Source organism: Camelus dromedarius, chromosome 24 (assembly GCF_036321535.1).
Source record: "Camelus dromedarius isolate mCamDro1 chromosome 24, mCamDro1.pat, whole genome shotgun sequence".
NCBI classification, from domain to species: domain Eukaryota; kingdom Metazoa; phylum Chordata; class Mammalia; order Artiodactyla; family Camelidae; genus Camelus; species Camelus dromedarius.
The window spans coordinates 22,136,405-22,163,818 of NC_087459.1; the positions used below are offsets into that span (position 1 = coordinate 22,136,405).

At 43.3% G+C, this 27,414-nt stretch overlaps 1 protein-coding gene across 3 annotated transcripts; it reads left to right on the forward strand.

Moving 5' to 3' along the window:
* The first annotated feature begins 643 nt into the window (after window positions 1–643).
* NIPSNAP2 (nipsnap homolog 2) lies at window positions 644–27,247 on the forward strand. Of its 3 annotated transcripts, XM_031432820.2 has the most exons (10): window positions 645–802; window positions 10,064–10,203; window positions 10,286–10,331; window positions 13,095–13,189; window positions 13,534–13,604; window positions 14,401–14,541; window positions 15,442–15,473; window positions 21,390–21,484; window positions 24,909–24,992; window positions 26,093–27,247. In XM_031432820.2, exons 1-10 carry the CDS (start codon window positions 711–713, stop codon window positions 26,155–26,157), a joined length of 861 nt encoding a protein of 286 aa, XP_031288680.2. In that variant the 5' UTR covers window positions 645–710; the 3' UTR covers window positions 26,158–27,247. The 3 variants fall into 3 exon arrangements, with proteins under 3 accessions (XP_064334654.1, XP_064334655.1, XP_031288680.2); XM_064478584.1 differs by lacking the exons at window positions 24,909–24,992; window positions 26,093–27,247 and adding an exon at window positions 21,596–24,658 and having other exon boundaries at window positions 644–802; XM_064478585.1 differs by lacking the exons at window positions 10,286–10,331; window positions 13,534–13,604 and having other exon boundaries at window positions 644–802.
* Window positions 27,248–27,414: the final 167 nt, after the last annotated feature.

Genomic DNA, 27,414 nt, shown 5'->3' on the forward strand with positions numbered 1-27,414 from the left:
GGTCTACCCTCCACTTCACAGGCACCGCCGGTTACGTGCTCTCTCGTCCTTTTGTGAACGTCTGCGTTTCAACACCTGACACACTGCAATCATTTCACATCCAGCCCCACTAGTCTGGGGCGGGTTGAGCGCAGGGATGGAGCGCAGCCCTCCACTGCTGAAAGCAGTAACAACGGAATCCTGAGACCATGAGGGAACTTGAGTAGGTTTCCATCCAGAATGCCTTTATTAAAGCGTAATTTATTTTTGAAAAGGCAATATATTTACATAGTGCAAAATCCAAAAGGTATTCGGGGAGAAGCCCGCCTCCCAGTTTTTGCCCCCAGGCCCTAGATTCCACTAGGAACCGTGCTAATCTCTACTTGTGGCTCCCTCCACGTACATTCAAGCCTTGCCCTCATTTCTTTGCGGCACCCTGTGCTGAGCACCGAGCTCCTTTCGCTGGAGCTTGTCTCGCAGTCGTTCCTCTCCGGCCTCGCGCTCCTTTCTCGCAGCGGCGGGACCTCGGCGCCGGGACGCACAGTAGACCCGGCCTCCGCGGCCACGCGCCCCGCTCCCCCTGGCGGCCGCGCCCTGCACTGCAGCGGCCGTGCGCCCTGCCCCGCCCCGCCCCGCCCCCATCTCCGCGGGCCCGGTCGGGGGAGGGGTCGCGGCGGCGGCGGCGGCGTCAGCGGAGGCCCGGGTGGTGGGAGTCGAGGCGCCGGAGCAAGATGGCGGCCCGAGTGCTGCGCGCCGGCAGAGCGGCTTCGGCCGGTGGCCTCCTGCAGCGGGCCGCCCCCTGCAGCCTCCTGCCCAGGCTCCGGTGAGCAGCGCCGCCCTTTCCGGGAGCGGCCAGGGAGGGGCCGCCGCGGGGCGGAGGGCGCGGGGTCCCCGGCGCGGGTCACCGCCCCGGCCCGGGCGCGCTCCCACGGGGCAGGGCCGCCCCGGCTGCGGGGCGGCGGGACCAAGGCCGCAGTCGGCGCGGTGGGGCGAGCCGGAACCGCGGCAGGGTGGGAGCGCCAGCCTGGCGGGCTAGGCTCAAGGTCACGGCCGGAATGGCCCCGGCTCCGGAACCACGTCCGCCCGCCGTGGCGGCCCGGCCTGCAGGACCTTGACCCGGCGCGACCCGGAGCCCTGGCCCAGCGGCGGGTGCGCGGCTGAGGCCGCAGGCCCTGAACTTGGCCCCCAGGGGCTCCCGCCTTACTTCCTGAGAACGCTTCCCGCCCGCGCAAAGCCTGTGTCTGCATCTGCAAATGGCAGTAGACACACCACTCACCTCCTAGATTGCTGTGAGGAAGAAATGTAGTAACGCGTCGCCCCGGTGAAGGTCGGGGAATTAGTGAAGCCGTCTCAGCCCTAGGAACAGTCGTTGACTTGCATTTAAAAGTAGGTAGTGGATCCAAATTATGTACAATTATCAGCACTAGGTAGCCGTTGAGTTCAGTTTAAACTTTTTTTCCTGCCCTCATTGGATGAAATATTCGGTTTTTTGGATCCATCGCTGACATAGCCATGTCCCATTTTCCAAAATGAAAAACCAAAGCCCGTACTAACTTACACGTCGATTTGCTTTGTCGGTTTCATTACATTGGGTAATTTAAATTTTACCTTTTTGTTTGATTTTAATTAAATTGTGAGCCTGTAGAAAAAAAAACAGTTGGTACTTAAAAATGAAGAAGGAAAGAACTACCTATTTGTTAAACTCTTAACATAGGCGAAGGAGCTTTATATGATATGGCTTATTTAATGTAATCCTATTAGCAATTTTAAGTAAGTAAGAGGATCTGCATTTTAGGGATGAGAAGGAACCTCAAAGAGCTTGAGACGCATGGCTGGAAAAGGCATTTGAACCCAAGTTTTTCAGGCTTCCGGCCCAGCGCCCTTCCCAGAACTGAAGCTCAACTTGTGTTTCCAAATTTGATGTTTATGTTTCCAGGTTTAACAGATCAACCTCCTTTCATTTTTATTCTGTTACTGCGTATCTACTGTTTTATTTTTTCACACAGGTGATTTAAACTTCTATTCTTTGCAAAAAAGACAGCTGATATTGAAGGTGTTCACCTAAAGTGCCCAAGGTCACTTGAAGCAAGTAAACTGGAGATTCGGACCTGGGTCCACCCAGTACCCCCACTTCCTGCTGGGGCCAAATGCTCTTGCCCCTGGAGTCCCTGTCTGTATACAGTCTGTTGGTTCTTTGATTATTCTCTCAGGTCCCCTGTCCCTTCTGACGGCTCCTTCTTGGGCTCTTGTCTGCCTTAACTGTAAGGTGTTCTTTAGGACTCAGTCTAGACCTGGTTAATTCATTAATTCTATCAAATAGTGAATGTATGATGTCTTTGAAGCTCTGGAACTGAGCATAATTGCCATGGTCATGGCAGAGGTGAAAACCCATATGAATTTACAGATCAAGGTAGGTGTCGTGGGAGGAAATCAGGGAACCTCCAGCATGAGGTCATAGAAGGCCTCTCTGAGAAGGTGACATTCAGCTGAGACCTAAGGGTCCGTGTCCATGAGAGCCCTGAATGGGAGAAGTCAGGTGTGCTGGGAAACCCCAGAAAAATCTAGGAGGCAGGAATGAAGGGACAGCAAAGGACAGGTGGAGAGGAGCAGGGGCCGGGTAATTCCAGGCCTTAAAAGCCATTTAGAGAACTTGGATTTTATTCTGAGAGCCATGGAAGACATTTAAAGGTATAAACTCTAGTGTGACATGATCCGATGTATGTTTCTAAAAGTTCCATCTGACTTCGAAAAGAGGACAGGACCAGGGTAGTTAATAGCCAACAGGATGGATGCTGGTTCTATTTACTGAGAGTTGTTTGTTCCGTAGGTCAGAGTGCCCAGCACGTGCCAGGTGCTGCTGGGAAACCTCAGTGAATGAGGTGCACCAGGTGCCTGCCATCTAGGAGCTTGCTAGTAATTCAGAGGAGGAGGAACAGATGTGGGGTGGGGAGGGGGGCGGATCCAGGGCAGTTTTGAGCCTGACGAAGTTTGAGATGGCTGTCAGCTATTCAGATGGAAAGGCCAAGTAGGCAGTTGGCTGACTGGACCTGCATGACTCCTTAAAGGAGATGTCTGGACACCATCTGAGAGTTGTCAACATATAGGAATGCAAAATGTTGACAGATCCATGGGTTTCAATATACTGTTTTGTATTTGAAATTTTTCATAATAAAATGCTTTTTAAACTACAGGAATGGATGAGATTGAGGATAGAGAAGGAGCTGAGAAACAGGTCCTGGGATGTGTTGACATTTACAGGCTGGATGTAGGAAAGAGGCAGCAAGGGAGACTGAGAAGGGGCAGCTGTGAGGTCATTGTTGTGGGTCAGTGCCCAGGAGAGGTGATTCAAGGAGGGAGGGGTTCAGCTATGCCTGATGCCGCTAAAAGGTTAAGTAAGATGACAGAAGAAAACCGCGTTTGCCAGCAGGGGTGCTGTGGGTGACCTTGCATTAGTGGTTTCAGAGGGGAACAAGGAAGTCTTCCCTGGGAGACTTAACTTGCCAGCACATCTGACTTAGCTCTGCCCAGTGCCAGGCCCTCCACTCAGCCGCTTATGGAACATTGCACTCGTGTCCCACAGGTGCCAGAACAGGCTGTGTACCCAGAATTTAACTCATCTTCCTCCTGCAAAGCCTCCTTGCTTCTCCTGGGTGTTTCCCCCCAGTAATGGAACATTTTCCATTTAGTGGTCCAGGCCAGAAAGTCTTCCCTAAGCCCATCTAGTCAGTTGCTTGACCTGTTAGTTCTGCCTCCAGCACGTCTGGACTCCACCCTCTGTATCCACACTCCCCCAGCTCATCTCTGGCAGCATATCTGGGCTGAATTCCTACAAAGAGCGTGGACTTGAAACCACTGGTGAGGGGGACAACTAAAGAATCTGAGCAGGACGTTTTCCTACTAGAAAGAGCTCTATGACACGAACCGTGACTAATCTCTCATCCCTTCCATCCCACCCCTACCAAGAAAACCTCTAAAAAAAATTTGGGGGGATACTGGGGACATTTTAATGTGGGGTGGATATTAGATTTAGAATCACTATTTTCCTTAGATGTGACATTAGTGTCATGGTTTTGTCCTTGTTCTTAGGAGATGCATGCATGTATTTAGAGATGGAGGGTCATTATGTCTGCACTCTAGTTTCAAATGGTTTGGTAAAGATAAAAAAGCAAATATGTATATATAAAGACTAAAGATGATAAAATGTTTATTTTCCATCTAGATGAGGGCATAGAGGCCTTCATTATACTGTCCTTTCATCATCTGTGAAGTTTTTAAAAAATGAAGTTAGGGAATAGCTCTCTCTAGCAGCTATTGGGGAAGACAGATTGATTGGGGTTAGCAGGCGGGTTGGTGGTGGGGAGGGGATTCTTGTAGCTTCTTGCTTTAATGCCAGACTCTTCTTTGGCTCCAGCCCTTCAGTCCCTTCCCTTTGCCCTCAGCCACATTCACACACTCCTGCTTTGGCCAAGAGTAGAGTTCTGCATCCTAGGATGTCCTTCCTCCCATGGGCGTCACCCTGACAAACCGCTCCCCATCTTTCATGTCCTCAGCTCAGCAAGTGCCTCTTCAGAGAGTTGGTCCATGTCCCCCTCAGGCCGACCCAGACTCCACTTCCTCTGCCCCCACCCCCGCCGTACCCTGTCTCCATGGAGAGCCTGCTTCCTCTTCCTTGGGTTGTGATCATGTTTGACTGCTCCCACCAGCTCTGAAGTCAGGGCCAAGCTTATTCATCTTTGTATCCTCTGCCTGGCCCAGTGCCTGGCATGTACGGTGCGCAGTCAGTTGGTATTTGGTGATCAAATGACCAAAGCCACTTAAACCACTCCTGCCTCCTATGGTCTCGATGTTAAATGTATTTCCCTTCCATAATTTGCTCCAACTAAACCAAAACACCGTCTTGTACACCTAATCAGGGCCCAAGTCTTCTCCTTTTCACCTCAGCAGTGTCTTTTGAATGTATTCTTTCCCCATCATCCCTTTTGCCATCATCTTAACCCATGACCATCTTTTGGTCCATCCAGTAGGCACTGAATGCCTCCTTTGTGCCTGGTGCTGCTGGGCTGGGCAGCCCACCAGGGACCCGTGTTCCTTGCCCTTCTTGCTGCATGCAGTCCGCCCACCGCACCACTGCCAGGCTGCTTTTTCCACTTAGATCTTTTCTGAGAACTTGCGAGCATTGCACCAGGTACCGGATAAAGTCCAGCTGACAGGCATGGTGCATGGGAGCCCAGCCTCCCGCCCCCCCTTGCACTCCCGTGGTCTCTTCCCCTGTTCTCCCACACCGTGTTCTCTTGTCTCCCTGAACTCTTTGCTGTTCCAGAAATACACCATACAGCTTCACAACTCCGCAGCCCTGAACATGTTGTTCCCTTTGACTGGAATTATCACCAGCTTTGTCCACCTGTCTTGCTTGTCCTCCAAGACAGAGCTGGACTGTCTCCACTGGAGTCCCTCCCACTCCTTGCAGACCAAGGCCAAGGCCAAGACTGTTCATTCCCCCCTGGTTCCCACAGTGTGTGTGTGAGTCTCTAATGTCTGTGACTGCTTCAGCTGTTTACCAGGAGGTTTTTCCCATGAGGCCGGGCAGGCAAGGCATCTGGTTCATCTTTATATTCACCGAGCCAGGCACGCAACACTTACTCTATTTAAAGTCTAGTGTTTTGCAGGATGTGCTGCCCTCCACCCCACCCTCTGTAAAGTGCCACGCAATGCTTATGTGATGTTATAAAGACAGCTGATCATGGTATTTGTCCCTCAGTAAGGATCGTCCATCCAGGTCTTATCACCCTGACAGCTGTTGGCATGGCCACTTCTACCCTTTTCCATGATTCAGCTTGGACAGCTAGATGGACTGGGCACGTGAGGCACTTTGGTCACCTGCCACTCGGAAGATATGAGTTCGATGGTCAGGTGAGGCTAACACTGGGCTAGTCTGTTTTTCATTTGTCAAGACAATTGCTGCCCAAATTTGACAAGCAAACAACACTGAGGTTCTTGTGTGTGTCCTGTGATGTTGACTGTTTCTTAGGTTAATCTTTAGTTTACAAAATGTCCCACCCCTCACTTCATTTTACCTGGCCTAAAGTAAATCCCTCTGGTATTATTAAAACATGGAATGAACATCCACTTGGGGAGATTTATGTGGGGGAGGCATCCCTTATTAGTGGAAATATTTTGAAATGTATAGTTAGATCTGGATTTGATTTTTATCTTGCCACTTCTTTGCTCAGATTGTGTAAACTCTGTGAGCCAATCCTTAAAATGAAATACAACAATACCTACATTGCTAGATTGTTCCAAGGATTAAATGAGATGACCTTAAACAACCTGCCTAGTCCAGTGCCTAGCAGGAAGCATGTGCTTTCTCATTTGTAATCCCCTTACATTCTAAAGAGGAAGAGAAAAATTTGGATTTTTTTCCCCTCCAGATTTAGTCTGCCAATAAATCTTTATTATGTTCTCTTATCTTGTAAAGTATTAAATATCAACATGTGTGCGCATGCTTATCTATGCATTTCTGAAGAGATCCATTAAGAACTATTAGTGGTGGTTGCTTTGGTGAGTACTTCTTAGTGAAATTCCCCAGTGCTGATATTTTTAGAAACTTATTGTGCCCCACTCCTACTTGTTCGTAATTGTTATTCCTGAACTCTTAAAATGTATTTAATCAAAAAAAAATTTTTTGAACACAATCTCTGTTTGGTAAATTTAAAATCTAAAACAAAGAAAAAACAGGAATTATACAAAGTCCTAGTAATAAATCTTAAAACTTTCTACTTTGTATAGCACTAATTTTATATGCCTGCCATGTTACTTCATAATATTATTCAAGCAAATATTCCAAAATGTGGTGTGCTTGAAACATTTTAAACAAATTGACAAAATGTTTGTATTTTTATTGAAATAAATTTTACCATGATTCGTTTGGAGAATTGCCTTCTTCAGAATTAGTTTATAGAACCGAAGAATGAATTGAAAACAGAGATGGAGGAGGGTATAGCTCAAGTGGTAGAGCACATGCTTAGCATGCATGAAGTCCTGGGTTCAATCCCCAGTATTTCCATCTAAATAATTACCTCCTTCCCCTAAAGCCAAAAAACTAACCAACTAAAAAAAAAAAAAAAAAAAAGAATGATTTTGGTTTTTGCTAAAGGGCTAATAGTTTTTAGATATTATTGCTTTTAATTTTAAAAGGTTTTTTTAAGTAGTTTAAAAAGATTTTTAATCTTCTACTGTTAATCGGGTGCTGTCCTATGTGCTTTAAAAGTGTGTTTCCTGAGGTATGAGGTTAAACGTGTACTTAAAAATGTACAAAAGTGAAAACCACGGTCAGTATAGATGTTCTCTGGAGAAAGCTGTGTCTCTCCCAGTTTAATCCTGTCCTTCCTTCGGGGATACCACCATTAACAGTTTCCTTAATTCTAAGGAATTTTAATATATAATTAAAGCAAAATGGAAGAATTTCCAACTTCATTTTACAAATACCACTTAGGACTATACATTTTTGTGCTGTGCACTTACAAGAAAAATTACATATACTGGTAGTGTTATTTTGCTTATTCAGTATAAGCCTGCTGCTTTTTAATCTTGAAAGACTTGGAAAAAATGCTTTTATATTTCTTGATCATTACTGTATTTACAGAAAATGTTTTATCATTAATTTCATATTTGGATATTAGATGTTTATATATTTGTAAGCTTCCATCAGTCAAAAAAAGTCTTTATCTGGTTTTTAGCTATTTGTGATCCTATGAATTGGTTTTTAAGTGAAAAGAACATAATGGGAGAAAATGGCTCTGTAATGTTTGTTCATTAAAGCAGCAAGTTGACTTTGTAAGCAAAAAAAAGAAAAAGGTTGCCATTGTAACACGTGAAATTTAGAATTCTAAAATTTCTAATGCACCATAGTTGAATAAGAATAGGACTTTGTATTATTTAATGTGGAATCCACATATTCATCTCATGAGAGTTTTCCTTGCCTCTTGTTTAAACTCCCCTTCCTCAATACCTGAGGTCACTCTCTTTTCCCCTTATGTTTGCTTTGTGGTATCTGTGTTCTTAAGCACACCTGTTAAGCAGATTGAAAGGAATCTGTAGAAAACCATCTAATGTGTTTGAGAGAGCCCCCAGAAAATGCTCCCCCTGACCTGTCAGCAGCCTGACCTCCTTTTGAAGCACTGGATAAGATCTGAGCACTTATATTGGTCACTTGCATATTACCTAGTCCTAGCATATCACCGCCTTTGGTGTGATCTAGCAGAGGACGGGAGAGATCATTTATGTGGACGTCAATTAAAGATCAAAACAATAAAGAGTGTGCTGTGATAGTCCTGGCCAGAGGGGATGGTCATCAGCTATACAAGGGATCATGCAGAAACACTGGGCACAGACTCAAAAGGCTCCATCCTGTGTGATTCCATACATAAGACATTCTGGAAAAGGCAAACTACAGGAACGTAGAACAGATCAGTGGTTGCATGCAGCTGGAAGAGCTGATTATAGGAGGAGGAATTTTAGGGGGTAAAGGAACTGTTGCATCCCCTACTGTGGTGGTGGTTACATGAGTTTATGTGCATTTGTCAAAACTTGTAGAACTGTATGTCCAAAGAAGAGTGACTTTACTGTACATGAATCTGAATTAAAGTGGAGAAGAAGGGACGCGGTTTGTCGTCTGATTGTGGTTATGTGAAGTTAAGAAGAGGATGAATCTTGACCAGGTTTTAATTTTTAAAATCTTGTTCTCAGGTTATGTATACCTGTATACCTTACCCATAAAAGAGTTTCTAAACTTGCACTTCTAGGTATTTTAGCTAATTTTAAGTATAAAAATAATATACATATGTGGAAAATTCTCAAATGGTCCAGAAGGTTATTCTGCGAAAGTGGAAAATCTCTACTCCCACCCCAAGCCCAGTCGCATTCCCTAGATGTCATCACTGTTAGCAGTTCACTTTGTGCTTGTGTTTGTGGTCCTGTCCTGTGCCTGCTTTTTCTGCATAATTCATCTTAGAGAGACCAACCATGTATCCGTGCATGATTTTGGATATGCCTCAGTTAATTTAACCAGTCCCCATTAATGGATTCCAAATTGCCTGTATCAGGAACAAACTGGAAACAAGGCAGTAATAAGGAAGGCTCTCCTGCATTTGGATCTGTGCGCCTGTCTAAATATAGCTGCCTGTAGGACATAAGTTCAAGTGCAATTATTGGGCTGAAAGGCCTATGCAGTTATAATTTCGATATAGATAATGCCACACTGCCCTCTAGGGAGGTTCCGCAAATTTGTCATCCCACTAGCAGGCATGTGGGAGTTAAACATGCACTTAAAATTTCACAGGTGAAGTGTAGTTTGTTACTTCAGTCACATTTATCCTCACTTTCTGATAGCATGTATAGTAGAAATGCAGCAATAAGATGAAAATTAACTAATTTTTTATATGTTAATGAAGTCTGTATTCTTAGGTTTTTGTGACCATTAAAAATCTTGATTCTAAGGTTAGTTTAGGGGTAAAGTAATTTTTTTAAAGTAATCCTTTAATTTTAAGTATATTTCTTCCCACATTTTTTATTGTGGTAGGGTACATAGCATAAGCATGGCCATTTTAGCCCTCTAAGTGCACAGTTCTGTGGCGTTAATCACACTCTCATTATTATACAAGCATCACCACCATCCACCTCCAGAACCTTTTCATCTTCCCAAACTGGAGCTCCTTACCCCTTTATCCCTAGCCACCCATCATTCTACTTTCTTTCTCTGTGAATTTGACTGCTCTAGGTTTCCGTGTGTGTTTTTCCAATGTTGAAGATTTGAAGAGAGGAAGAACACGTAGCGGAAGTTGCAGAGATAAACGTGAGAACTCCCCCAGGAGCGCCTGAAGTTACTTCCCCACTTTGCGTTTAGAGTGCACGCTGTCAGGATGGAAGGTGGGCGTGTGGTATCCCAGCTTCTAGGATACTTGCTCAAGGCGTGTCGGCTGAATGGGTTGATGAATTGATGAAAACAGCGTACTACGCGACACAACCTAGAGACGCTGAAATCTCTCCCTCTGATGAAGCTCACGTTTTTGCGTTTGTTATTCCATAGGAGATTGACATCTTCCAATAACAGACCTCGAGAAGACAGCTGGTTAAAATCCTTATTTGTCCGGAAAGTTGATCCAAGAAAAGATGCTCACTCTAATCTCCTAGCCAAAAAGGAAACAAGCAGTCTGTACAAATTACAGTGTGAGTCATAGGTTTGCTATCTTCATAGTTGACTTTTTTCCCTCTGTTCGTAAGTTTATCGTTGAATTTTCTTTTGTTTCAGTTCACAATGTTAAACCGGAATGCCTAGAAGCATACAACAAAATTTGGTGTGTATACCAAACTATCCTTTACTTGGGGAAAAATAACACTTTTAGTATCTGTTGGTCGAGCTAACCCTTGAGAGCAGAGCAGGCACATTCACACCACTTCTTAAAGCTCAGAGACTCTTAAATTGAGCTCTGCGTGGGATTACCAAGGGCGTTTTGATTTTAGGCACTCAGTCAGCTAAGTCATCACACAGGCTGTCAGACTGGGGATGGTACTAGACTCCTAAGGTTGGAAGGAACCTTGCAGGGCTGTCTAGCCCGTCTGCCCATCCAGACTGCAGCCCCTCCTGACTGCTGCCTCTGCTTAAATACATCCGTATCTTCCATCTCTGGGCAGCTTCCAGTGTTAGGAGTTAGAGCTGTGACCTCCATTGTTTCCAGTTTTACTCCTAAGTAGCACCACCATGTGAGAGCCCCTTCTGTGGTAGATTGTAGCCGCCATTTCTTCCCAAATCTTCCGTTCCCAGGATTCGGGTCCCTCCAGCAGATTCTCATATGATGTGAATTCCATGTGCTCTTGTAGAATTTATTAACTTTAAAGAGATTTAAGTGCATCGGTTCTTAAGTTAATAGAAATAGCGTTTTAATGATCAATTGTCAGCAAATATAATTTAAAAGCATTTTCTTCACCTTTCATGTCTGCTGCTTTCATGAGAAAGCAAATGATTTTGTCACCAGAATCAGGTTAACTTTCAGAAGCAAAAAAAAAAAAAAAAAAACTTTTGTTGTTTTATTTTTGGAGGTGGTTCGTGAAATGTAACCTTAGCATAGTTTCTCACTCACCTTAGCACAGTTCTCTTTATTTAAAAAAATGCCCTAAAACGAAGCAGATGCTTTTTTCTGAATCTTTTCTCATAAAATGAAATTTTTCTGAATGGATTATCTTTTCTGCCCTGCTTTTGTCGCTTCATCTCCTGCCCCAGATTTCTGGCTGGCTGTTCATATTTCTATTTGGACGTCTTGCTCTCCCTTCACACTCAATGTGTAGACTCACCTTGCCCTCCCAGTTTCCCCATGTGTGGCGCGCCCCGTGGTTTTGACTCTTTCCGTAGTGTTTTGTGATGAGTTGGTCCCTAAGGGCTGCGCGTTCTTCACTTGCCGTGTTTGTTGTTTCTCTGTGCTTGTTCCCCCTCCAGCTCCCTCTCTAGGCCTGCTGAGGCCCATGTCCTTCTGACTGCCCTCTGGGCTTGACGCTGTACCTGTGCCCCACCCCGCTGCAGTCCGTTACCTAAACGTTCGTCACAGTGATCTGCTTGAGTTCTCTTTTCTCCTCTCTGAAACTTTCAGCAGCTCCCTGTTTCCAGTACATAAAAACTTAACTCTTACCCGATTTTTAGGAGCCCAAATAATGAGGTTCTGCCCAACCCATCAAGCTCCTTGTGCAAGTGCTCCCGACCTTACAGCCTCGGTTCACCTGGGTCTTCTGTACAGACGTCCATCTCCACACCCCACCGCCGGGCTCCAGTTCTGGGTTGTTTGCCTCCCACTCAAGTCATGTGGCAGAAAGGAAGCCCATTTCCCTCTCCCTAACATAATCCATCTTTCCCCACCCCCATTTCTGTCAACCCCATGTTATTTCTGAACGTTCAGGGGTCATACAGCAGATAGATTTAGTATCAGATCTAAATTTTTAAAGTCAGTGCTGCCCTTCAAAAAATACATGTGGTTTGATCATTGTATTGGGTCACAGAAACATTTTTGAGTTTTCAGTTAGACTGAAGACCATTCAGAGCTTTTCTCTTAACTGTTCATATGCCCAATCCTGGTGTCCCAGCATCTGGTGCTGATAATTAGCTTGGTATTGCTGGGTTTCAGCAAATAATTTGAACAGGTTCCATTCCTGACCCTTGAGATCTTTTTGCATCCATTGTTGAGTCTGTATTATACTCATAATTTATTCAAACAGCCTGCAGGTCTTAGCTTTGCTCTTGGTCCTACACAGTGTGCCTCTCCCCTTTGCCTTTCCCTGTCCGTTAGAGCCTGTGCTATAGGAAGGGCTCCACGGAACCAGGCTGTGACACCTCTGTCAGATTAACACACGGCCATGACCGTGTCCAGTCAGTGGTCATGGGTATGTCCAGTGTGAGATTATGTGTGATCTTTCAGATCCCCTCAGCCGGTTGCATTGAGTAGAAGTGAATTTATGCTTCACGTTGAATCTTTCGTTTGGCTGCTTCTGCCACGTTGACACCCTTGGGACTGTTGGGGTGGGGTTGCTTCCAGCCTGTGCTGGGTTCCGGCTCCGTTGTCTTCCTCCTTGAGGCCTGCTCATTCTCTGCCTTCCAGGCTGCTTCTGCTCTCTCCCCTTCTCTGCACATTACTTTCGGCCCTTTTCTTCTTCTGCCTTCTTTTTCTACTGTTCCCATTTCTCTCATTCTTCCTATCTTTGGAACCAGCAGAACTTAGCCTTTATAAACCTCACCATTCCTAAGTGCTTCTTTTTTTTTTTTCCTCCTGAAACAGCAAATAGTAGACTAGGAATTTGGGAACCATTGGCTCTTCTTTATCATTTTTATCACTATGCTTGAGTTCCTTACCACCGTTGTAGAGAGCTGAGGTGTCAGTCACCTAAGCTTCTGATAAGCGGGATGTCAGAGTACAACAGAATTCAGCTAAAAGGGTAATTCTGCACATCATTTTTATTGCAATGTATTCTGAGGTCAGTTGTCAGAACACAGAATAGATCCTTTATTGATCATCTGTTGTCCACCTGGAATAATTTTGTTGGTTGTTTAATTAGTGTTGCTGTTTCTTCTCTTTAAGTCAAGAGGTGTTGCCAAAGATTCATGAAGACAAACATTACCCTTGTACTTTGGTGGGGACTTGGAACACGTGGTATGGCGAGCAGGATCAAGCTGGTAGGAAGCAGAAGTCTTTGGAATAAACACTTGTTCCTTAAGCCTTGACTGTAATTACTTAACTGATTCTTAACGTAATGCTTGTTTTTATAATCAAAGCTTTCAAATTCTCAGTCTAGTCTTCTAGTTAAAGTAGTATCTCCAGTAATTCATTGCAAAAACTCCTTTTTAAAAAATTTTTCATATTTGAATCTCTTATTGAAACTTGATGGTGTGACTCAGGGGCCAACACATGGCACACTGTAGTTTTGTGCTGTGTTAGCATTGTGCATATCTGGAGCATTTTCAAGATAAGAGTATCATGAAAGTCTAAATGTATGTTACCTTCTAAAAATGTATTTCAGTTCACCTCTGGAGGTATGAAGGAGGCTATCCAGCCCTCACGGAGGTCATGAGTAAACTCAGAGAAAATCAGGTAATCTTGAAAAATGTTTGCTTGTTCAGACTAACGATGTAGTAGATATTAGTACAGAATTAAGTGACTCTTTTCTGTCATCAGTTTCTGTTAGTGAACTGTTAGTTTTTTACGGTAAAAATGTTATTATTTGGACTCTTGAGGTTGTATTTAAACGTAGAGTAACCAGTTGTAACACTATTAAAATAACAGTTCTTATTGTGAAAGTCAGTTTTACTTTGAAACTGATTAGCTGGTGCTTTGAAACCGGTAAGTCAGCACCACAGACACAGCCAGCTGTGAGCGCCTAACACTTACCTGTCGCGGAGCTGCCAGCCACGCCTCCTTTACCTGGGCTGACTTTGCTGTCCGCCCCTCCTTTCACTAACAGATGTGTGTTAATGGAGAAGATTTTAACAGCCACACCTTATTAGGAAAGAAAACCTTTTGTGTAGGTTCCTAGTCCATATATAAATGGCTTTGGGGTTATCTGATGCTGTGAGGTCTTCTTGTCACCTCCATTAGTACGCTGTCAAACACTGTTGGGAGAACCTGAAAACGTAGGAAATTAAATGTGTTTACGTTGTCATTTAAATAATTAGAATGACTGTGTGGTTTGTCATCTAAACCTGGACGCTTTTGGGAGTGAAGGGGATGCTATAGTCATTATACCAGTTCAACAAGATGTAAACTGGGATGGCCTCAGGCCCACCGGACCCTGTTTGTAATAGTATTCCGTCAGAGGAGGAACATAAATGTTACCAGGGTTTATATATAAGTATTAGAAGATTTCATGAGCACACTTTTTCACTCACAGGAATTTGTGGAGTTCCGCAAGGCGAGAAGCAACATGCTGCTCTCAAGGAGGAATCAGCTGCTGCTGGAGTTCAGCTTCTGGAATGAGCCTGTCCCACGGTCAGGACCGAATATATATGAGCTCCGATCTTACCAGCTCCGAGTAAGTGCTGAAGTGGGGGTTAGCCGTCCCCTCGTCCTCCGTGCGTGGGAACGTGCACGCCTGCTGCTGAGCAGACCGCGGGCGCCGGGCACGCTGTGTGACGTGTGTTTGGCTTGTATTCTCCCCGTCCGGTCCTTTGTTGTAATCTTTCTTTTTCATTCCTTCTCTTCTGCTAAGCTTGTTGGTTTTTTATAATCTTACACATACCGTTTATTATTTGACATTTTCCACATAACATTCCTGTTTTTTAAGAGGAAAGACCTAAAATGCAGGACCAGGTAGATTATATAGCATCTGTTGTCATTGAACTGGAGCAGCTAATGCGCGTGTGACTGTTGCGCACGTTATGTAGCACCCTAAGAGGACAGGGGAGCCCTATTTGTTTGACTTTCTAGATACTGACCTACTAAGTGACTACTAAAAGGAAAGGCCCAGATAGCAACGTGGTTAAAAGGAATATGTGTCAGTAGACCTCAGTGTTCTAATGCGCAGTATTATACTAGGAAAAAAATCAAGGGATATCCTTGCTAGGTTTACTTAAGTGGGATTGTTTTAAAATGTCACAGTAAAGTCTGAATGGGTACTAACACGTCAGTCATGACTTCAGTACCTCTGGAGGATGGGCCTGACTGCGGTTTTCATACCCGTAGTTGGATGACTTACCTCTCACGCTGTGTGCACGTCATCATCTTAGATGAAACTGTAGGCTGTCCCTCCCACTGAGGGGTAGGTATGGACACAGTGAACGTATTACTTTGTTACCTTTTTTTTAAATTTGTTAGATCTCCCTTTATTAAAAGTTAATTTTTAAGTTAATCTTGCCATTTGATATTTCTTATACTGCTGTTTCCATATTTCTTCACAGAAGAACTAACAAACCAAATCCAAATCTCTTTTCAGCCAGGAACCATGATTGAATGGGGCAATTACTGGTGAGTATATTACCAAATTGTGAGTTTGTAAGCCTTATAAATAGATTATTTTAGGCCATAGTGTTAATTCTAGAACTAAAATCTGGGAATGATGTCATGATTTGATACTAGACTGTTATTTTGTTTAACATATTTGTATTATGAATTTTTTCAACTATATACAGAACTAAAGAGAATAATACCATAGGTCCCCCCTTCCACGCCCATTACTTAGCTTTAGTAATTATCAGCATGTGGCCAGTCTTGCTTAGGTCTAAGTCCCCCAACCCAGAGTATTCGGAAGCAAGTCCCAGACAACATACCATTTCATCTGTAAATATTCTAGCATATATCTCTAAGATAAGGACTTTTTTTTTGAACAAAACCCCAGTGTTGCATGAGGTTACTTCATATTCTTCTTGGATATTATGTTTTCTGAAATACTGCTTTTGTCACATAAACAGAGCACCACAATGATATGACTGCTTCTTTTTTTCTTCTTAGTTTAATTGGCAAAATACCAATTTTTCCCCAAACTGATCTGTAGATTCGGCAGAATCCCAGTCAAAATCCCAGCAGCCTTTAGAAATGCAAAGGCCCCAGAATAGCTAAAACAACCTTGAAAAGGAGGAACAAAGTTGGAGGGCTCACACGTCTCGATTTAAAAATTGACTACAAAGCTAGAGTAATCAAGATAGCGTGGTACTGGTATAAGGACAGACATGGATCAATGGACTAGAACTGAAAGACAAGAAAGAAGTTCTCACGGATGTGAGCAGTTGGCTTTTGACAAATGTACCAAGGCACTTCAGTGGGGACAGAGAGTCTTTTCATCAAAGGGTCCTGAGACAACTGGATATCCTTGCAAAAAGCAGAATTTAGACCCCCTAGCTCACATTATATACAAAAATTACCTGAAAATGAACTGTAGACCTAAATGCAAGAGCTAAAATACAACACTTTCAGAAGAAAACATGAGAGAAAATCTTTGTGACCTAGCATTAGGCAGAGTTCTTAGATACAACACCAAAATCACAATCCATAAAAAAAAATTGATAAATTATAATTCATCAAAATTAAAAGCTTTTGTATTTCAAAGGATACAATTTTTAAAATTAAAAGACAAGTCACAGGCTGGGAGAAAATTTTGCAGATCACAGATGTGATAAAGGACTCGTATCTTGAATATATACAGAAATCCTACAACTCAATAACAAGAACATAAATAACCCAATTTAAAAGTGGCCAAAGGACTTGAATAGACAATTCTCCAAAGATACACAAATAGCCAAAAAGCATAGGAAAAGATGTTCAGCATCACTAATCATGAGAGAAATGCAAATCAAAATGACAATTAGATACCATCCATCTCATAGCCTTTAGGAGGGCCGTTGTCAAAAGGACGGAAAATAAGAAATGTTGGTGAAGATACAGAGAAATTGGAATCCTTGTGCACTGTAGGTAGGAATATAAAATGGTGCAGCCAGTATGGAAGACAGTACAGAGGCTCTTCAAAACATTAAAAATAGCACTACTGTATGACCCAGCTATCCTGCTTCTTGTTATATATTCAGAAAAATTCAAAGCAACATCTCAGAGAGATTTTCACACCCATGTTCATCACAGCAGTGTTCACAGTAGGTAAGAGATGGAAGCAACCCAAATATCAATCCAAAGATGAAAATGTGTTTAAAAAAAAAAAAACAGTAAAAAAAAATTGTGGCATATACATACTATGGAAGATTATGCAGCCTTTAGAAAGGAAATCCTACCACATGCAGGGTGAACCTTGAGAACATTACAAAATAAACCAGTCACAAAGGACAAATTCTGTATGACTCCACTAATACAAAGTTCCTAAAGCAGAAAATGAAAAGGTGGTTTCTAGGGGCTGGCTGGAGGGGGGTTGGTGTTTAGTGGGTATGGTGTTTCGGTTTTGCAAGATGAAAAAGTTCTAGAGATCTGTTGCACAGCAATGTGAATATACTTGGCACTGCTGACCTGGACAGTTGAAAATGGTTGAGGCAAATTTCACAGTAGGTGTTTTTTTTCCACGATAAAGAATAAAATCATAAATCTGAAAAAAAAATTTTTAATGGGCAAAGAATTTGAATAGACATTTCCTCAGAGGAGTTCTATAAATGCCTAATAAGCACATGAAAAAGTGCTCAACATCCTTAGTCCTGATGGAGGTGGAGAGTAAACCTCAGTGAGACGCCACCTCGTGCCTACGGGGATGGCTGTAACAATGGACGGTGCAGCAAGTGCTGATGAAGTTGTAGATGAATTGGTACCTTTGTACGCTGCTGGTGAGAACGTAAAATGGTACAGCCACTTTGGAAAAGGAGAACTGTGACCTTTTTTTTTCCTTTTTTTTTTTTCTCACGTTCAATGGCACTTTATTTTTTTAACACCTTTATTGGGGTATGGTTCCCGTACAGTAAACTATATGTAATTCAGGTGTACAATTTGATGAATTTTGATAAACGTATATACCAGTGAAACCACAGCCACAATCAAGATAGCTAACATTTCCATCACCCCTCTAGAGGTGCAGTTTTCAAATTCCCAATTCATCCCTTCCCACCCCCTCTATCCCCTGGTAACCATAAGTTTGTTCTCTATGTCTGTGAGTCTGTTTCTGTTTTGTAGATAAGTCCATTTGTGTCCTTTTTTAGATTCCACATATAAGCGATGTCATATGGCATTTTTCTTTCTCTTTCTGGCTTCACTTAGAATGACTGTCTCCAGGTCCATTCATGTTGCTACAAATGGCATTATTTTATTCTTTTTTTTTTGGCTGAGCAGTATTCCATGTGTGTATATATATATATATATATATATATATATATATATATATACACACACACACATACATACATACATATACCTTACACACCGCATCTTTATCCAGTCATCTATTGATGAACATTTAGTTTGCTTCCATGTCTTGGCTAAATAGTGCTGCTGTGAACATTGAGGTGCATGTATCTTTTTGAATTATATTTTTCTCCAGATATATGCCCAGGTGTGGGATTGCTGGATCATATGGCAAGTCTATTTTTAGTTTTTTAAGTTCTCTCCATACTGTCCCCCATAGTGGCTGCACCAGTTTACATTCCCACCAACAGTGTAAAAAGATTCGTTTTTCTCTGCACGCTTCCCAGCATTTATCGTTTGTAGACTTTTTGATAATGGCCGTTCTGACTGGTATGAGGTGATATCTCATTGTAGTTTTGATTTGCATTTCTCTAACAATTAGTGATGTTGAGCCTCTTTTCATGTGTTTGTTGGCTGTCTGTCTGTCTGTCTTCTTTGGAGCAATGTCTATTTAGGTCTAATGTCCATTTTTTGATTGGGTTGCATTTTTTTTTATATTAAGGTGTATGAGCTGTTTGTATACTTTGGAAATCAGTCCCTTGCCAGTCACATCATTTGCAAATATTTTCTCCCATTCTGTAAGTTGTCTTTTCATTTTGTTGATGGTATCCTTAGCTGTGCAAAAGTTTTTAAAAGCTTTTAAGTTTAATTAGATCCCATTTGTTTATTTTTGCTTTTATTTCCATTATTCTAGGAGCTGGTTCAAAAAATACAGTGCTGTGATTTATGCACAAGAGTGTTCTCCCTATGTTTTCCTCTAGGAGTTTTACAGTATTTGGTCTTACATTTAAATCTCTTTGAGTTTATTTTTGTATATGGTGTTAGAGAATGTTCTCGTTTCAGTCTTGTACGAGTAGCTGTCTGGTTTTCCCAGCACCACTTATTGAAGAGACTGTCGAGAACTGTGACTTTTTACTTACTTTCAATTTATATATGTTCTGCTTTTTTCAATTAATGATATTTCTTGCTTTGGACTAGATAATTTATTCCTAAGGTCTCTTCTACCTCAAAAAAAAAAAAAAACAGTTCTGTGATCTTTTTGTCTGGTGAATCTTTTCTTCTTAGGTCATCAAAGGCTAAGTAATACAAGGTAGAATTCCTTTTCATTTGAAACCTGATAAATACATATTTGATTGTATACTATTACTGTAGGCACCATTTCATTGAGGAATTTAGGGTACGTGTAAGAATTTAGTTGCCCACAGAATAGGCTCGCTCAGGTCTACTTTTCCATGTTACTAATGGAGACTTGCCCACCATGGAATCCATAAGGAAGTACTGAGGTTTTAAAATTATTTATAAAGCCAGTTAAGCATTCAGTTTATATTTTGGCACATAGGTAACTATTTAAGATGGTGATCTTCTCTTCAGTACATGCTTCTGATTATTTCCAGGCTAAGGCAGGTATGTTTTCTTTGCCTACTGTAAGTGAATGAGAAAAATCCAGAATGAAATGAACAATCCTGAATATTTATCACTGTGGATGAAACTTAGGCTTTTTTTTTTCCCTTTCAGTTAGAATGCACGTTAAAGTGATTTGGTTAATTTCAATAATTACTAGTCAGATTTGTAATTTCTGTGAAGATTATGATCATTTAATATTAAAAGTAAGCTTAAAGAAGTTAACATCCCTTTGGAGGTAACCTGGGGGGCAATAGCGAGAGATCCCTCCTTCACCACAGAAAAACCGGAGAGCGTGGGTTCCCTTCGCGGAGCTGAACACCTGGTGAATGAGAGCTGAGGTGTGTACAGCGGTCCTCAGGAGCCTGGCTTCCTGCCCACCCCCCACCCCCCCCCCGCAGGCCGCCCTTGCTCTGACTCCTCACCCCACTTTGAGATGTTCTGATTCAGTTCCTATGCCGTTTACTCTAAGAGGAGAATGCACTGGTCAGGCCAACTCAAGTATCTTGTCTCTCCCTGTGGATACTAGTAGATTGATAACCCTTGTTCACAGCCTCCAGCTCTTTTAAATGAATTAGAATGAATATATCTTCCCAAGTCCTGTCCACTCCGGGACCCTGCTGTGACTGAGACAGCAGGCCAAAGCCTGGGCAGAATTGATGCCAATGCACTGGGCAGCGTGTGGCCTGGAGTCTCCTGCGAGGCTCAGGCTGTGACCTCCCTATATACTTGAAGCTGCTTCCTTCATTTTCAACTTTGAATCTAGAAAACTGCTTTTGGAAAAACATACAGGTTTTTACAACTTGTTTGGAATTTCAGGTGCATGACTAAATATAAAGTTCCGGTGCAAATATGAAAGAAGGTGTTTAAAGAGCTGATACCTTTTGTAGCAGGAAATCTTACAAAGCAAAGTTTGAGACAAGTGCTAATTTTTAACCAACTTAATGACAATTTCATATTATACATGTTGACACACGTATATACACACCTTCCTGCACACATAGTACATAATGAATGCCACTTGTTACTTATTTTTCTACCAGTTTGCTCAGGTAAAGGGGAAAGAGGCAGCTTCAGTCTGGACAGCGGTGGTAGTGACGGTGTATTGCCAGGAAGCTCACTTCCGTGGTTCTCCCATGTGCTGTCCCAGGGTCGCAGAGTCCCCCCTGTGGATCAGAGAGCTTGCATGTTTCTCAGAGTTTACTGTCTGCAGCTGCTTTAAAGGTGTGCTTCTGTCATCTTTGTTTTAAGCCCCATTCTTGAGGGAAGGTCCCTGTGGCATCTTGGGTGTCCTAGGATCCAGAATTCCTTCACTTTCTCTCTGTGTAGTCTGGGGACAGCAACTCTTTTCAAGTTGACAGGTCCTATCCTCTGCCAATTTTCTTGACTTCACGTCAAGAATCAGCAGTGCAACCATGTATCCTCATGTTGTTTTTATAGTTATCAATTACTTTCCACTTCTCACAAAGATGACTAATACAGCTACAGAAAGGTACATTTACATCTCATGTACATTAAAGTAACTTTCTAATGCATTCGATAATTTAAAAATTATCCTTCGTTCTGAACAACTTGCACTGAGTATGGAGGACACACACTGGTGGGTTTTTTTAACATACCTGGTTCAGTGTCTGAACTTTGTTTCTTCTCTTGCAGGGCTCGTGCCATCCGCTTCAGGCAGGACGGGAATGAAGCCGTCGGAGGATTCTTCTCTCAGATTGGGCAGCTGTATATGGTGCATCATCTTTGGGGTATGTTTTTTTCCCTTCATTTTTGTGTTCCTGGGATTTCAAAGTTCATCGGTAAGTAGGTTGTCCCGGGCAGTACAGCGTGTTTCATGTCAAGAGCATTAAACACTGTAGCCGATCCAGACCGTCCCAGATGGAAGGCAGGTGCCGGGCCACCTGGAACAGACGAGGTCAGTGGTGAAAGGGCCACAGACTCGTGGCGTGTTGGCAGCTAGTGGGCGTGAGAGCGGGATGAGAGGTGACGCGAGCAGCCCCAGGAGACGGAAGACGATAAAGCAACAGCGCCTTTCCCAGAGTCCCCGCCTCCCTGAGCGGAACGCCCTGCCGCCCCGCCGCCCCGCCGCCCCCTCCGAGCTGGTCCTGCGTTTCACCTGGAGAGGAGGTCCCCGAGCGCCCACTGCCCACCTGCATCTGGCTCCATGTCCAGACGCCCTTCTCCCGCCTTTTCCTTCCCCACCCACTTTGGTTTGGCACCTTCTTTGTGTTTTTCGGGGCCTGACTCAGATGGTCCCACTGGTCCCCAAGTGAACGTCACTGTCCCACTGAGCCCCCAGAGCCCGGTGTTGTGTGTGGTCACAGTGGTGGCTTGTCTCCCTGTTGGAACAGGAGCTGGGTCTCAGTGACAGCTTAGTACCTTGTGGGCACATTTGTAAATGGTTATTAAAATTAAAAAGATGAAAAGCGTGACTCATTTCCAAACCATAGTAGTTAACTGAGGTGTTGGTTTGCCCTGTTTGGTCTCATCACGCGCTGCAGTGTTGTCTGCCTGCTGGGCTAGCGGGAGGTTTGGGGACCAGGTGACCCGTCTGACAAGTGAGAATGCAAACCTGAGTGGCGCGCACGACCTCGAGTTACCGTGGGTGTACTCCTGACACATAGAGGGGTAGAAAGTTACGTATTGGGGGAAGTCAGCGGAAGGTGGAATATCTAGACGAGACTGACAGGTAATGGGGGAAGGACGGGCTGGAAGTGATGGAGACACAGGAAATTATGAAAACTGCTCAGAAGACTACCAGTCGTGCTGACGGGCTGAATGGAGGGGGCCTGCTGGGGACCTGGGTCTGAATGGGTGAGTTGAGGGAAGAAAAGTCATTTTCACGTTGTGCTCCCGAGCCCTCCCCTGCAAACCCGCAGGGCCTGGGGAAGAGACCCCATCCAGACCCCTGCCAGGCCCTGCACACCTCAGCCGCACAGCCTGGGCTTCCCTGGCATCTGAGGGAGTGAAACCGCGTGGACGGCTGAGACCGCTAGCGGCCTCCGCTCCCCGGGCATCGGGGGCGGCGCTGTTCTAGGGAGCGGCTTTCTAACCCGCTGAGGTTTGACCTCCTAAGTATCAGAGTTTTCAAACATAGTAGATTTGCAAATGGATCTTTTAAAAATGTGTTGGTGTCCCTACCTTTTGAGGTTATACTAAATATAATTTAACCTTTATGGGTTTGCAGTAGGAATGAAGTAGTTTTTATTATTGTTTTTTAAATAGCATATGGTCTGTCCAAAGGATATAAACTGTGGAAAGACAGATCCCTCCCCTTCCTCAGCCTGGAGGGGCCTCTGAGGGTGGCCCCTGCGCAGCCGCCCCGGCGGCCCTCTGTCCAGATGGGAGCCCAGGGCCTTGGCTCCAGGCGGAGGGCAGGCCGCACGTACACTTGGTTCACAGCAGCGCCCGTAGCATGTCCAGACAGGACTCTGGGGAAAGGAGCCTGGAATTTACACTCCATTACTAGTAGAAGAGAGAAATTTTGTCTTTAGATGGTCAAATTGCTAGGCCCCCAGGGTTTGGTAGGTCTTCTTTTAAGAAGAGGAAGCCCCAAAACAGAAGCAGACACTCGTGTCTCGGCTGACACTCAGAGACCCCCCCAGCAGATGCCTATAGGAGGAGATTCCCTAGTAGGCGTTTGGGAGGATCTGGCACAGGTTGGGAATCAGAAACCAAGGCACCTGAGCTGTACTCATGACCCCAAGGGATACCTGAGCTGTACTCATGACCCCAAGGACCCTGACCCTTTGCCCAGGCTCTTCCCTCCACCCAGAGTGCCTCTCTCTCCCGTTCCTGCGTGTCGATGACAAAATGTCCTTTTCAACTTTGAAGACCCCCTTGGTCACATCACACCTTCAGGGCAGCTCTCCCTCATCAGCTCCATCTTCCCTGTTGAGTCTTTTTGTCCACTGCAGTGCACAGTCCCTCCCCCAGGTGTTCTAGTGCTTTATGTATGTTGAGAAAAATTGAACCTAGTATTTTCTTGTCTGTAATCTGACAGTTTCTGGTTATGGATTTAACATGTTACTGAGGAAGCTCACTTGGTTTGTAAAGGTGTGTCTCAGATCCACTAGACTGTAAAACTTGAGAGCAGACTGTTTAACTTCTCCCACAAGGCCCAACATACTTTTGTTCAGAATAACCAGCTCACAATTATCCCAGCTTAGTACTAAATTCCCAAGGTATAGATGGTCCGTGACTTAGGATGATTCAACTTACAGTTTTTCAATCTTACGATGGTGCAAAAGTGATCCACATTATGTAGAAACTGTACTTCGAATTTTGAACTTTGATCTGTTCCTGGGCTAGCGATACACAGTCAGATACTGTCCCGTGATGCTGGGTAGCTCCCAGGCAGCCCCGCGATCACAGGGTAAACAACCGAGATACACTTAACAACCATTCTGTACCCAGACAGCCCTTCTGGTTTTCATTTTCAGTGCAGTGTTCAATAAAGTACATGAGCTAGTCAGTACCTTATTATAAAATAGGCTTTGTGTCAGATGATTTTGCCCCATTGTAGGCTAAGGTAAGCGTTCTGAGCACGTTTCAGTTAGGTGAGGCTAAGCTAGGATGATCTGGTAGGTTAGATGTGTTAAACACATTTTTGATTTACAATGTTTTCAACTTACGATGGGTTTATTGGGACTGTAACCCCATCTTAAGTCGAGGGAGCTCTGTAAGCTCTCTGAGAAAATTAGATGAGCAGCTGATCAACACTTAATGGATATACAGTTGACCCTTGAACAACATGGGTTTGAACTTCATGGGTCCACTTATCTGCAGATTTTTTCAGTAAATACCGTACTACACAATCCACAGTTGGTTGAATCCAAGGATGTGGAACCATGGACACAGAGATGTCTGTGACTATTTCAGTATGGAACTTGAGCAACTGCGGATTTTGGTATCTGTGGCGGGTCCTGGAACCAATCAGTCCCCCAGTGTGGAAGGCCAACTGTACTAGTAGAACCTGGGGCATCATGTTTGGTTTAAGTCTTTTTAAAATTTAGGTGGGGAGGACAGTAATTAGGTTTATTTATTTATTTAATGGAGATACTGGAGATTGAACCCAGGACCTCATGCATGCTAAGCATGCGCTCTACCACTGAGCTACACCCTCCACGCTTTGGTTTAAGTCTTAATTCTTCCATGTGGCTTTTTTTTAAGCTTACAGGGATCTTCAGAGCAGGGAAGACATACGGAACGCAGCATGGCATAAACATGGCTGGGAGGAGCTGGTGTATTACACAGGTAATATTTTAATAGGTGTACGACATTTCGTTCTTCTCGTCGGTTTGTTTTACATTCTTTCACCCAGAAGCTAACGTATATTTTTAAATAGTATGTCGCTCTAGGGATAATGAATCATAAGGTTGAGGGGATAGGGAAATAGATTTTTCATAGTTACGTGACTTTTTTTCAATAGAGAGTATTTATTCTTTCAAGTATATATGTTGTCTGGTACAGTTTTCAGACCCTTGTATGTTGTAAATTTGACATTACCTTTTTTGGTACAGTTCTGTATTCTCTGAAAATTTATGAAACAAATTCTTTTCTAAGCTTTCCCTTTCTCAGCAAAATTGTCCATTCTCCAAAACTTTATAATACGGCAATTTAAAATTTTGAGACTTTGATAATTTAGACCTTCTATACGTACATGTGTGTGCGTGTGCACACACATGTACACCAGTGCACGTGTACCCACATACATACATACCATGAAATCCTAGTTGCTTGATTTTTTAGCAGAAAACAACCAGGCTGAATACTACCCAGAGATACCAGCACAGTTAATAAGTACCACCCCTGGTGCATGTCAGGTACATTTAAGCCTGTATACTACCAAGAAAATCAAAGAGTAGTTTGTTCTGGAAAATAACTACTATCTTGTCTTTTTAGTCAATAAAACTATGTGACTCTGCTGCTGATTCTTACTTTCATCAGCTTCCAGAGACCTGTTTTACTAGTCAGCAGTGACAGTCTTCCAAGTGCAGTGTGTTTGTCCCTTTATTACAGGATATTACTTGTTTTTGTATAAATTTTATTTCAGTTAAGAGAACCTTTTGAGAAAGCACCCTTTTTCTCACGATGTGGACTTTTCTAATTTCCTACAAGTGAAACACATCTCCCAACCAGATGTCTTAATTTTAGTAACATCTTCCAGGATGCTAGCTGGTCTACCGTTAGGTTGTGTATTTTCCACCCGAGGTCAGTCCTAAATATTCGAACACTCTATTCTGATTTCAAGCAGCATGTCTTCTGAACATTCTCAGCAACCTATCTGTTAATGTAGATCTCCTGTAATCTGTCTAGAAAAGAATAAGCCCGGTAATCTTGATCCTTGTTTTCAGTCCCACTTATTCAGGAAATGGAATCCAGAATCATGATCCCACAGAAGACCTCACCCCTCCAGTAAAGCTACAGGATTTAGATGTGCCTACATAAGTGATGTGACAAGTACTTGTCATAAATTAATTTGAACTGTATATCAAGTGAAAAAGAAACACTGAAGTGTAAACCGCTGTATATAGCTTGTAAGAGACCTCTTTTCTTTACAATTTACGTCATCACAAGAAGGGAAACTCCTGCCGCCGGGCTGACTGTACCAGCGCTCTGTAGTCCTCCGACATCCCTGCTTGTCCAGTGCGCCTTACACCACCGAGCCACCCCTCCCCGCCCTCCAGGAAGTGAGGGCCCAAATTAAAATCTGATCATCTCCAAATGAGAATCTAGCCATGGAAAAAAGTTAGCCATTTCTTTATAAAAAGCAAATCTGTTTTATAATTACAGATTTTTAGACAAATTTCTTGTATCAGGAAGAAATATAAATTTTGTTTCTCTAGCATTTTTTCTGAGTCTCAGATTAGGAACAAATTATGAGTGTACCGAATACCTGAAAATGTTCTCATTCACTCATTTTTAATATTGGCATAGTAAACAGTGTGTCATTACTAAGCTGGTAGTGGTTGTCAACTATATTTAATCAGTAACTCAGTCTCCACATCATGTTTTGTGACGTCTTTACATGAGGGGGGGGGAAATGGCTTGAATGTGTGTATCATATGTGACTTTGAAATGAACACCTTGAATAGCACTAATTTTTATTTGTAATATTTTTCTATAACAAAACGAGTAGCCCCAGGAAAAGAGGTTTTATTTTGTAAACAATCATTTGTGACCTCAGACATTCTGTGGTTGTTACTTCAGTAAGCTCACAGCAGATGCTTCCAGGATCGGGTATGAGGGTGGTGCATGTTGAGATGTAAATCGGCATAGAGCTGCACACTTTGGCTTTGTTTGATTTAGTTTTTTACTCTAGTATGCCAATTTTGTGACTAATGTGAAAGTCCTGTTGAAATGAAAAATTATGTCTGACCTCCAGATTAAAGAATTTATGTCAAAATAAAGTGTGAATAAATCTCGTATCAAATGTCAAGCTTTTACATGTGAGTGGTTTTCTCCAAGAACATATAAAAGTCAATAAAAATCCTCTTAATTTTCACATATTACATGTTTGTGATTTTTTTTTTTTTAATGAACTATTGCTGAGAATGACCTTGTCGCTCTTAAAAAATAGTCCCAGTTCAGTGGGCCTGTGTGAGTCTACAGAGGGAAATATTGAGCTCACGGGCCGCTCCTTCCGGCCCTGTGGCAGGGCGTTACAGGGAGCGGG

Coding starts and splice junctions, on each gene's coding strand:
- NIPSNAP2 (XM_031432820.2), top strand. CDS start 711: ATGGCGGCCCGAGTGCTGCGCGCCGGCAGAGCGGCTTCGGCCGGTGGC. Junction 10,204..10,285: donor CAGTCTGTACAAATTACAGT/GTGAGTCATAGG, acceptor CTTTTGTTTCAG/TTCACAATGTTAAACCGGAA. Junction 24,993..26,092: donor GGAGCTGGTGTATTACACAG/GTAATATTTTAA, acceptor CCTTGTTTTCAG/TCCCACTTATTCAGGAAATG.